Genomic DNA, 11,169 nt, shown 5'->3' with positions numbered 1-11,169 from the left:
ACCAGGTCCAGGCCGTGGAGGCTCGGCCTGCATTCAAGGAGTTCACGGCCCAGGGAGACTTTCCCTGTGTGTCAGCTGAATCTTCCCAGGCAGCCGGAGCCCTCCCCAGGGGCAGACGCTGCTTCCTGCTTCCCCTGCAGCCCACCCCGGGGGTGGTGACCTCCTGGTCGCTCCTCCGGGAGCTGTGCTGCTGACTGTGGCCGCCATCAGGGGTGGGGGCTGGGCAGGCCTGGCCTGAGGCTGTGGAGTGGGAGACAGAAGGGGCTGGGAGCTGAGGGTTCAGGGTGGTCCTGGGTGGGTAAGGCTTGTAAGGGCAGACTTTCTCAAATGCCCACAGCCTGCCCCACCCATGAACCTCGAGCGGCAAGCAGGGTATGGGACACCCAGCTCAGGTCTGGAAGGTCAAGGCCTCACCCTTGGCTTGCTTGACTCACTAAACTAGCCGGACCTTCGTTTCCGAACATCTCTCCCTGGAGTCTTCCCTTGCTTATCCTATCCACACCAGGGAGATTTCCAGAACAAAAGGTGAAAAGTCCCCCGGACATTTTAAAACAAGCCCAGACTCCCTTTCTGCCCCACCCCACCCCCAAGAGCCCAGCTTCCAGTCTGCAGCTCTGTGATCCCGACTGAACCACCAGGGGGACCCACACCACCGTCCTGAGCCCCAGTCAGAGGGGCCCGCGACCAGCCAAGGCTGAAACGCAGGTGAGGGGGACCTTGGTGGGGAGGTCACCTTCCAAGAAAAATGCCCCGGTCTTGAACTCAGGCTGGGGAGACAGAGGCGAGGGGCAGATGGCAGGAAAAGACCAAATGAGCGTGCACAGACACAGGAAGAACAAGTCTGTTTAATGACACGGCTGGGTCTGGTTACAAACGTCAGAAACTACAAAAGGAGGACAGGCAGTTACACGGACGGCTGCACGAAGACGGGACGGGAGGAGGCAGGCACAGTAACCACAGTAGCAAAACATCCTTGAGGACGACACACACGACCCAGGGGTACACATGGGTGGGGGGAATCCCCAGCAATGCTGACCTAGATGGATGGACAGGACCGACCGCCAGCCAGCAGCAGGGAAGGGAAGGCGAGACAGAGGCATCTGGTCCCATCACCACTGCCCTGCCTGGCGGACAAGCAGCCTGGATTCCCTCCCGCTGTCTTAGCGGCAAAGGCAGATGGAGCCTGGCATTCCAGGTTTCTTGACCCCGGCTCCTCCCCTGCTGGCTGCAGTCACCCCGTCCAGAACTTCCGGCCCTCTCTGCCTGCCCTGGCCCATCTGGGGGCAAGTCAGGAAGCCACCTCCTTTTGTAGGGGGCAGAGGTAGGGCGCACCAAAACCTTTCTGCCTCGAGTGGAGAGCGGGATGTGGGGAGCCGGTCAGAGAGAAGGGTCTGGGCTTTGCTGGCGAGCTGCGTCGCCCCCGCCCTGCCACATGATCTTCTCTGTGCCTCTGTGGGACCCCTGTCTCCTCCAGAACACTCTGATCTCTGCCCAGAAGCTGCCAGGACCCCTCGGTGGGCAGAACCGAAGCCTCATACGCGCCTCTGGGCCCCACTATACACATTATAAGATATGTATGTATATATATATATTTATATAGAGATTGTATATAGAATATATCTGTATATGCGGTAGACGTGTGCGTGGTACTCTAGATAAGTGATGCGGAGACCAGACCCGCGTGTGGCCAGGCAGATAGAAATAGGCCTCTTCGTTCCTTGAGTGACTCACAGACCTGTCCCTGATCCCCGCTGGTCTCTAACAGTGAGTAGAAAAGCTAAGAAGGGTGTGCCCGGCTCTTCAAGGAGGGAGGGTCCCCCATCCCCACAGGCCACCCGCTTTGGCGCCCTTGGAGTCGGCATCCGGGTAGCCAGCGTCACCTCCTGGTGGCTCCAGGGGGGACTGTGGCCCAGGCGGAGGCAGCCTCTTTCCAGGAAGATGAGTCAGGGATTCTTCCAGCTTCCTTGGCACCCAGAGATGGAAGGTCAAGGAGGGTCTTCAGAACTCGGCCTTCTGCTCAAGGTGCTGCCAGGGATGGGGGAGAAGAAGGGGGTCCTATGGCCCCGAAGAGGGCAGCGTGGCCGGCGGGCTGCGGATGAGACAGAAGGAGGTGACAGGTTACTAGGGCCTCAGTGTGGGGCCAGGGGACCTTCGCGGAGGGGCCAGGAGTCAGGGACTGGTGAGACAGGTACCACCCTCCCGGAATCTCACGCGGGACCCCTGAAAGGAGCCCACTACACCCAGCTTCTAAGGCCATCTTCTGCCAGGAACCTGCGGTACGACCTCCACCAGCCCCCTGAACCTCGTATCTTTTTCTCTAAATCCTGAGTTCTGCCTGCAGTGCCCACCTCTGTGAGAACGGGGTGCTAGAACTGCCTGAAAGTGTTTCACAAACTGCAAAGAACCGTACAAACATGAGCGCCTGTCCTCAGTTCTGAGACGCGCACACTCCCGGGTTGGCCTGTGGTACCCTCTCGGGCCACCCACGGGCGTCCCCTTTGCACTCACCACCCCCCACCCCCACCACCACCTCCTGACTACCCCCCCATCAAACACCCACACACACACACACACACACACACACGCTCACACACCCACACACACCCTGAAGCAGAGACAGTTTAATAAACAGTGGCGTCTGGCCCACTGTTGAGTCTCTGATAAGAGAGGCTGGATGGAGGCCTTCTAGATCTCTGCCCTGGAACCCCATCCCGCCCTCTGAACCCGTTTGGACCCAGCAGTAGCTGGGTCTGCAGGCCCTGGGCCCAGGGAGACACACCCTCTTGGGGGCTGCATCTGTGCCCCGCGGAGATCACGGGCGGCACTCGAGTGTGGAAAGGGATGAGGGGATTCCCTCAGAAACATGGGGTGCTGGGGCCCAGGAGGGCGCAGGGCCCTGACCAGTCCTCATAACGGCCCTTCTCCATGGAGCCCACGGGAGCCGAAAGGGGGGAGGCGGGAGATTTCGGCGGTTTCCTAATGTTTAGGGTTTGGCAAGATTTCGGTCCCAGGGGTCCGGCTGAGGCAAGAGAGGGGAGGCGACGGGGCTTCGTGTCGGGAAATGTTGTCCATGTGGTTCTGATTCACTCGCACCGGCCAGCTCTCTCTCCCTGGCCCTCCAGGCCCCTATAAAAAAGCCCTTTTCTCTAGAAGCAGGAAGTCTCCTCTCTTGGCTGTAAACAAGCTCATCTTTGGCGGCAGAGCCTGCCTGGGGAGAGGCGTGGGAGGGCAAGCCCCCTTCTCCCTTCTGACCCTTTCCCGGCCCCTCTGGCTGCTTCCGGAAGCTCTGCAGGCCCTGCCAGCACCTCCTGGTCAGGTAAAAAACCGCCTGCCGGCTTCCTGTCCATCCGCTCTGAGGTCTGGGCCCGGCCAGGGCCCAGCTGCAAACATCTGGAGCGGCCCCCTGGCTGTTGCCAGCAATCCCCGAGGGCTCCGCTCCCTTGAGTGGTCCTGAGGCAGGGAAGAAGGGTGGGGGGGCCAGGGTGGTCAGTGGCAGGAAGGCCGGGAGGCAGGGCCTCGCCAGGCTGCCCTCGGAGGACCTGAGCTGCGCGGGGACGTCTGTGGGTAGAGGTCCGGCCGGCCCCGTGGGCCAGCTCCCAGCTTGGAGCCCTGGGAGTGGGGGTGGGGACGCCACCTCTTCCCTGGGAAACTGCTGGGACTGTTTCTCTCCAACGCGTGTCCCGAGCCTCTGGCTGACCCCTGCTTCCCATTCCCTTCCCGCCCCCGCGCCTCTCCCCCCCTCCCGCCTCCAGCCCAGCCTGGCCTCCGCCCCTCCATTGAGCTCCCAGAGCCCCAGCCCCACGGGGGCCCAGGGAGGCTGGAGTGTTCCCAGCCGCCACGTCTGGGGGCCAGCCCTCCCCGCGTGCTCCAAGTCAGTTGGAGTCACTGGGAGGCCGCTGGCCACCCTCTTGGAGCCCGTCCCCGGGGCCCTCACCCCAGAACTGGGAACGTGGACTCAAGTCAGCCCGGAAGCAACCCCCCCTACACCCGCCCTGCTGGTGTGCGTGGGAGGGACACCCACGCTGGCCTGGGTGGGCTCGGCACGTGCGTGCATCCCCGTGATTCTCCTGGCTCCGGCCTGCTTGGAGGCCAAGGCGGGAGGGAGCGCTGGTCAGCACGAGATGAAAAACAGCCCCATGTGATGGGTACCCAGGGAGGAAGTGGCCAGAGCTGGCCTAGACCGCCTCTGGGTCTGATGAGCCAGCCTCCTGCCAGGAACCTTTCAAGCCTCTCTGCTGGGGCAGCCTCGGTCTTGGGGTGCTCTGCGTGCCCCCCGCCCAGTTCTAGGGGAGGGGGAGGCTCTGCCTGAGGGGAATCTGTCTGGGGCCCTTGGCATGAGTGGGCCTTTTCCTATTGTGCCTGTTCTTCTCTGTGTGCACCCCAGAGCCACCCGCCCTGGGAGTGTCCCTGCCCTGGAGGGCGGTCAGCCCCTGGGCACCAGGAGAGGTGGGAGGCTGGGGGACAGGGGAGGACACGGCAGGGAGCGCTGCCTCCTCACGTGGTGGCGTTGGGGACCTGCTGTACCCAGCCCACTTCCTTGTAGGCAGCGGTCACGTGGCTGTAGATGAGGCCGCGAAGTTTGGCCCAGGCTCTCTGCGTCTCAGGGGGGAAGTCATTGGCAAATTCCTCGGCGATCACCTCCAGGATGACTCCAGAGAGGATCTGAAAATGAAGAGAAGGAAGGGGGGAGTGAACCCCCGGGGTTCACGCTGGGGGACGAGGCTGGGTGGCCCCCCTGACTGTCGCTGGCTGTGGGGCTCGGGAGCTGAATGGGGTTTGGTGTTGGGTGGCAGCACCCACCCAGGGACCCACCTTGAAGTACACGGGCTCCACCTTGTGCTTGAGGGCATGGGCTTTGCCCACCAGGGCGAGCACAGAGGACACCTTCTCGGGGTCGTGCAGGTTCTCCACCACTGTGTTCAGGGCCCCCATGACCCGGCAGGCGTGCTTCCGCAGCTGCGGGCTCCGCTCCATTTCCAGGGGCTCCTCCATGTGCCTGAACTGGCTGAAGTACTGCTTGGCCGAAGGGAAGTTTACAAAGAACCTGCAGGAGGCATCAGGTGGGCGCTGAGCAGGGGGGCGGCCTTGGGCCCCCCCGGAAGTGCCCGGATGATGGGGAGGGGAGCCTGGTCCACAGGTGGAAGAGGGTGATGGGGGAGAGGCAGGACCCACTCCTACACCACCGCGTGCAGCTGTCCCTCAAACACCAGCGCTTCCTCTGGCCAAGCTGGTTGACATGAAGCCCCTCCCTGGGTCCCGGCCTTTTGCATCAGTGAGATCTGCACGTCCTCTCCCGGATCTCTGCCTTCCTTGCTCCCCTGCCTCTTGCCTTCTTCCCAAATGCCACACGCTCTTCAAGGCCTGCTCCAGTCGCAGCCGAGAGGGTAAGAGCCTGCCTTCTGGGAATCACGGGCTGGTGTTGATCTGGGGGCAGTTAACTTTTATGAGCCTCAGTTTCCTCATCAATGAAATGGGCATCACTGCTCCTTTCTTGAGAGTCCTTGTGGGATGTTGGGAGGAGGCAGTGAGGGAGCTCGCGGGCACAGTGTGGATGTAGGGTGCTTGGTAAAGGCCTTTGTTATGATAAGGTCAGAGCTCTCTTCCTAAATAAGGAAAGGCCCCAACTATGACTTAACTCCAGTCACGGAAGGGAAGGGAAGAAATGAGACTCAGTCCTCCTCCCAGTGCCGTCCCTTCCCTCTTCACTACCCCGCCACCCTCCTCAGCCTGCAGTAAACAGTCATCGGTTGATTTAATTAAAGATATGGCTTGATGTCACCTGCCTGGTGTGGTTCTGTAAGTCCTTCCTGTCTGTCTGTACATTTGTCCTCTCCAGCCAGCCTGTGCATGCCTTGGGGCAGACCTTAGGGTGATCTACCCCTTCCCTCTCGGGTTTATCTGCAATTGTCTAATTCCCCCCAAATATCACATTCACTATGCAAGAGACCTGGGTTTGATCCTTGAGTGGGGAAGATCCCCTGGAGGAGGGCATGGCACCCCACTCCAGTATTCTTGCCTGGAGAATCCCTAGGGACAGAGGAACCTGGCGGGCTACAGTCCAGGGGGTGCAAAGAGTTGGACATGGCTAAGCACACAGCCCATCACATTCACTGGGTTGCTCTCCAGCTCAGAAACATTCCATTACTCACCACTGTTCTACCGGACACAGTCAAAATTCCTTAAGATTCCAGGCTTCTTAGAAACTGTCCCACACCTGCTTCTCCAACATGGGGTCCACATTTTGCCCCATGCTCCAGCCCAACAGCATCACTTAGCATCAGTAAAAGATTCCTCGGGTGAGCTGGCCTGTCCTTCCACACAGTGGACCACCTCCCTCCCTCTTTCCCCATGTCAGTCGGCCCTCTTCCAGAGCATATGGCCCGGCCCAGGGTGACTGTTTTCCTTCCAAGGCCATCAGTGGGTTCCCTGCCACCTTTCACGGCTTTTTCCCTTTCTACCCGTCTGGGTCCCACAGCCCCAGAGCAGAGCCCGGGTCTCACGCACCCTCTGACCCTTCACCCTGGCACAGGGCCCTGCGGTTTGCAGGATGGTGGTGATGACATTTGCGCTCCATCTCCCAGTCGGGACAGGGAGGTATGTGGCCAGACTCGATCAGAACTTATGTAACTTAACTGAAGCCTCAGAAAAAGGATGGACTGTCTTGGACCTGTTTTTTTTTTTTTTTTTTCAGGTTGTTTTCACATCTTTGGAGTGTCCCCCTTTGTGATCAGAGAGAATTGGTAATTTGCTAAAATGACCCTTGGGGCAGGTCTCAGATCTGAGAGCTGGAGTAGATGCAGGGAGAGCATCTGGCCCCCGCCACCCTTTCAGGCGACCAGCCGGAGGCTGGCGGGGGAGTGACCGGGACACAGTCCACATGGAGAGCTGGGAGGGCCCCTCTCAGAGGCCAAGTGTGACCTTGGGCAAATCACTTCACAACCTTCTGTCTGCACAAGTGTGAGAGCAGTCCCCGCACCCCTGCTCGCTACTTCACAGATACACTGGTGAGGACAGATGAGGTGACGGGTCTGAAAACACATTGGAAAAAAGCATCACAGTGAAGGACAGCTATGAAAAACGCAATCTGGCTTTAAATGGGGAATCTCTGACTTTGGAGGTCTTACACGGCAATAAGAATACCAATTTCGACTTGGCGGGTGAATAACAACATGCAGAGCATGTCCACTTGCTATTTCCTTTAATGCCACAACCAAGTGGGCATTATGTCCATTTTACTGACGAGGAGGTAGCAGGGACTATTTATTGAGCACTTACTATAAGATCTCATTAATCCTTGGGATACTATCCTGAGGTTGGCACTGTTTTAATCCCCATATCCTTAATGAGGAACTGCTGCCCAAGGTTGCCCAGTGGAGTGGGTAGCAGGACCAGGAAGGAGCCGGAGCAGCCCCCACATTGATGACTTCCCCAGTCCACCTCAGAGGTTGCTCTGCCGGGGATGGTGGCCTGAGACCCAGTGGGTCTGCTGCTCAACACACCCAGTGCCATGTTATGGCCCTGAGGAAGGACGGTCCTGCCGGGTCCCTCTTCTGAGCCAAGAGAGTCTAAGGGCCTGAGCTCTGCTCCTTCATCCTGGGGTCTCTCCCAGGCCCCCTGTGTTTACTCCTGACCCTCTCAGTCCTGGCCTGCGCTGCTGCTGGGAGAAGCCTCAGCAGCCAGCCTTGGGGAGTTTCTCAGCTTCCAGAGGCATCTGGGCTTCCAAGAGAGCCTGAAATAGGCCTGTCTGCACGTGAGGGGGAAGGCGGCAGTTACAACTGGGAGGGGAGCCTTCCTTGAGCATGGGTGCTCCCTCTTGGTCTCCTCTGGCAGGGAGAGGGGGTGTGGGTTCTGGGTGGCCCCTCTGCTACCTTCCTTATGTCTGCTGCCTCCTCAGGGGATGAGACTGGCCCCAAGGCTACTGTCTTGGGCTCCACCTGGCCTGTGGATGGCCCGTGAAGATAGGACAAAACTGGGGGAGTGCAGGATCTGGGGAGGGGCCTTATCTGAGAAGCGTATCAGTCTTGCCCCCTAACACCGCCCATCCTGGGGCAGACAGCAGGTGCAGGAGTGAAAGAAAAGGGAGGCTGGTGGGATGTGGGCTGAGGGAGGGTCTGCTCCGCCAGCTTCTGTCCCAGGCTGGGCTGGGTTCCTGGCAACAGAGGTGGGGTCAGATGAAGTGTAGCCGGGGTTATCAGCAAGCCAGATCTAACTGCTATCTCGGTCTTCAGCCACTCTTCGTCTCGGGTTAATTGTGGGCCTGGGCACTTGGTAAACACCTCCCCAGCCCAACCCAGTCCCCTCTGAGGAACTAGCTCCCCCCAGGGAACACAGAGGGGCACACAGAGAGAAAGAAAACCTTGCCAAGAGCTCAGACTCTCCAGAAACACCTCGGGGTTCAGGTCCTTCCTCGGCAATCCTCCTGGGGAAGTTAGGTGGGATCCCAGGAGCGGAACTGTGGACACATCTCCTGTGCTGCGCTTAGTCGCTCAGTTGTGTCCGACTCTTTGTGACCCCATGGACTGCAGCCCGCCAGGCTCTTGTCTATGGGATTCTCCAGGCAAGAACACTGGAGTGGGTGGCCAAGTCCTCCTCTACATGTCCTTATTGGCAAATGGCAGGGTGTTGGGACAAAAAATAGCCATGGTCCTGTTAACCTCGCCTCATTTCCTCCTGGTGACCCGTGTGAGTATCCGCATGCATCCTGAGGCTTGAATGCTGAAAGCTGCCCCCCTGGGATGCAGTCTGGCGCATCTGTGACTCTGCGACCCACCGTGTGGGTGCACGATTGTGCAGAGATGCACCTCCCATGTCTGATGGCTTGGGAACCTGAAATCCCCTCTTACCTTCCCCACCACCCCAGCTGTTTCTGAGCCTGGGAGCTGCCCAAATAGCTGTCTCTTCCTTAGGCGCCTTCTTGGAACTCCTCAAGAGTGCTGCTTGCTCTTTTTTTCCTCCAAAATCTGTTTCTAAGTTGGAATCAGGGCACATCATTATGGAGCTGGGTAGGTCCCAGGCTTGGGGGAGGCAGAAGGGAGAGAGTGTGGGAGAAAAAGAGGAGCCAGAGATGGGGCCAAGCCTGGGAGACAGGCATGCACTTCAACTGTCCTTTCCAATGGGAGGTTTCACCCCATCTTTAAACCAAAAGACTGCCCCGATCTGTCCTAGATTTGACAGCTTCCCTCTGCCAGGGACAGAGGGTTGGGGGTGAGTGTGGGTCTGGGCCTCTCTGCCTGCACCCCCCAGGGACCAGCATGTGTGGGAAGAGAGCAGTGATCTGGAGCTGTAGTCAGGTACTAGCGTGTGCACTCTGTGGGAATGGCGTGCATGTGCACTGGTGTGTAGGAGTGTGAATAACAGTGTCACTCTGTGTGTGCATCCCTTGGGGGCATGTGGTTCCTGAATGACCCCTGAGCCCAAGACCCACGACCTTTCCTCCCCAGACCTGGGGTTCTGTCTCTGAAGGATGAGATGGGGCCCTGTCTCTGAAGCTTCTCCCTTTCCCTCCATCAAACTCAGCAGGGACTGTATCCGAGGGGACTGTTTACTTCTCCACTCACCTGCATCTCACCTGGGAGCTCCCTGCTGGCCTGGCCCCAGGGGCAGGAAGGGACCAGCTGGGAAAACGGGACCTGTGGGGTCCACTTCTTCTGACCTCTATTCTTTTGCCCTTTGCGCAGCCCTTCCAAGTCTTTGAACACGGAAAGGGGCTGGCTGAGCTGGAGAAAAGGGTTTGCTCCTCTTTGTCCTCCTTGGCTGATCCTCAGTTTTCTTGCCTCTAGAATGGGGAGCCTCCACGACCCTCATTGGAAAGGCCGTAAAATGTGCGTCCAAAACAGCTGCGGGTGGCTGGGGTCGCGGCGAGGAAGGCAAGGCTGGCTGAACCAGGAGTTCTGAGGCCCGGGAGAGGAGGGGGAAGGAGGTGCCTTCCTTCTGTATCTGGTTCCTAGTTCCTGGTGAGCCCCTCGCCCAGAGCTAAGAAGGGCTCGGCCAGGGCTTCGCCCACCCCAAGCCGCCCCAGGCTACCCGCAATCCCCCGACCGGCTCGGGCCCCAGTCGCAGCTGGGAAGGTGGCGCCCGAGCTCGGACCCAGGCCGAGCCCGCCTCTGCCTGGAGCAGCTGCCGCCGTCCCTCCCCCGGGCCCGGCCGGGCCGGGGCGACACCTACCTCACCAGGATGGCCACCCCCACGTCCTCGCAGTTGGCATAGAGCCGGGCCCACGTCGCCTGCACCGCCTTCCTCTCCGCCTCGGACAGCTCCTCGCTCCGCTCCCTGCGCTCGATCTCCATCTCGCCCGGCACTTTCTCCATGAGCAGCTTCAAGCCCAGCCCGGCTTCGCTCGGCGGCGGCGGGGCGCGGGGCGCGGGGCGCGGGGAGCCGGGGCCGGCGGCGTGCGCGGCGGGCGGGCGAGTGGTAGAGCGCGCCGGAGGGAGGGAGCGTGTCTGTCTGTGCGCGCCGGGTGTGTGTGTGTGTGTGTGTGCGCGCGTGTGTGTAGGGTATATGTGCAGGGGGCGGGGGACCGCGAGCGGGGGGCGGGGATGTGGTCTGCTGGAAAAAATGTGAAAAAAAAATAAATCCGCTCCAAACCCCCAAACTCGTGTCCGTGAGCCAATTCCGGCAAGGTGAAGGCTGGGCGGGGTGGGGGCGACGCGGCCGGCGCCTGCCCGCCCTCCAGACCGGAGTTTGATGGCCGGGCGGGGCTGGGGCGTAGATGTGGCGGGGGTACTGGGGGTCTCGGGAGGAGGCGGCTGGCAGACACCCGGCGCGGGGTCGCGCGGGCCGCACAGGAGTGAGCCGCGGCGGGTGCGGGTCTGGGGGCGTGTGTGCACCCTTCCCGCCAAGGGGAACTGACTCTGAGTCAAACACTCTCGGGTGTTTGCGGCGTGGCCGCGAGCCCGAGGGGGCGGACGCGAGCCCCTCCGGCAGCGCCGCGGTGGGAGCTGAGCTCTGGTTAGACCCCGCTCCTTCCCCGAGCCAGCCGCGGGGCCCTGGCGCCACCCCCAGGGCTCCGGAGCCCAGACTCCGAAGGGTTTGGGACTGCTGTCATCTCCCTGCTCCAACACCTTACAGGAAAACCCCGGTGCGGAGACAGGAGGGTGGCTGTCGAACTTGAGCGGCCAAGAGGCCTGAGCCCCTCTTTCCTTTCCCGCCAGCACCCCTCCCCCTAGGTAC

The 11,169-nt window shown here is 60.5% G+C and overlaps 1 protein-coding gene across 2 annotated transcripts; it reads right to left on the bottom strand.

Annotated features, from left to right (window-relative positions):
- Positions 1 to 827: 827 nt before the first annotated feature.
- Positions 828 to 10,387, bottom strand: CYGB (cytoglobin). Of its 2 annotated transcripts, none has more exons than XM_061144745.1 (4): positions 10,165 to 10,387; positions 4,813 to 5,044; positions 4,525 to 4,662; positions 828 to 2,089 (listed from the first exon to the last, which is right to left on the bottom strand). In XM_061144745.1, the coding sequence occupies exons 1-4, from the start codon at positions 10,305 to 10,307 to the stop codon at positions 2,018 to 2,020; spliced, it is 585 nt and encodes a 194-aa protein (XP_061000728.1). In that variant the 5' UTR covers positions 10,308 to 10,387; the 3' UTR covers positions 828 to 2,017. The 2 variants fall into 2 exon arrangements, with proteins under 2 accessions (XP_061000728.1, XP_061000729.1); XM_061144746.1 differs by having other exon boundaries at positions 4,499 to 4,662; positions 10,165 to 10,383.
- Positions 10,388 to 11,169: the final 782 nt, after the last annotated feature.

This window comes from Dama dama, chromosome 5 (assembly GCF_033118175.1).
Source record: "Dama dama isolate Ldn47 chromosome 5, ASM3311817v1, whole genome shotgun sequence".
NCBI lineage: Eukaryota > Metazoa > Chordata > Mammalia > Artiodactyla > Cervidae > Dama > Dama dama.
This window is presented reverse-complemented; position numbering and strand designations above follow the sequence as displayed.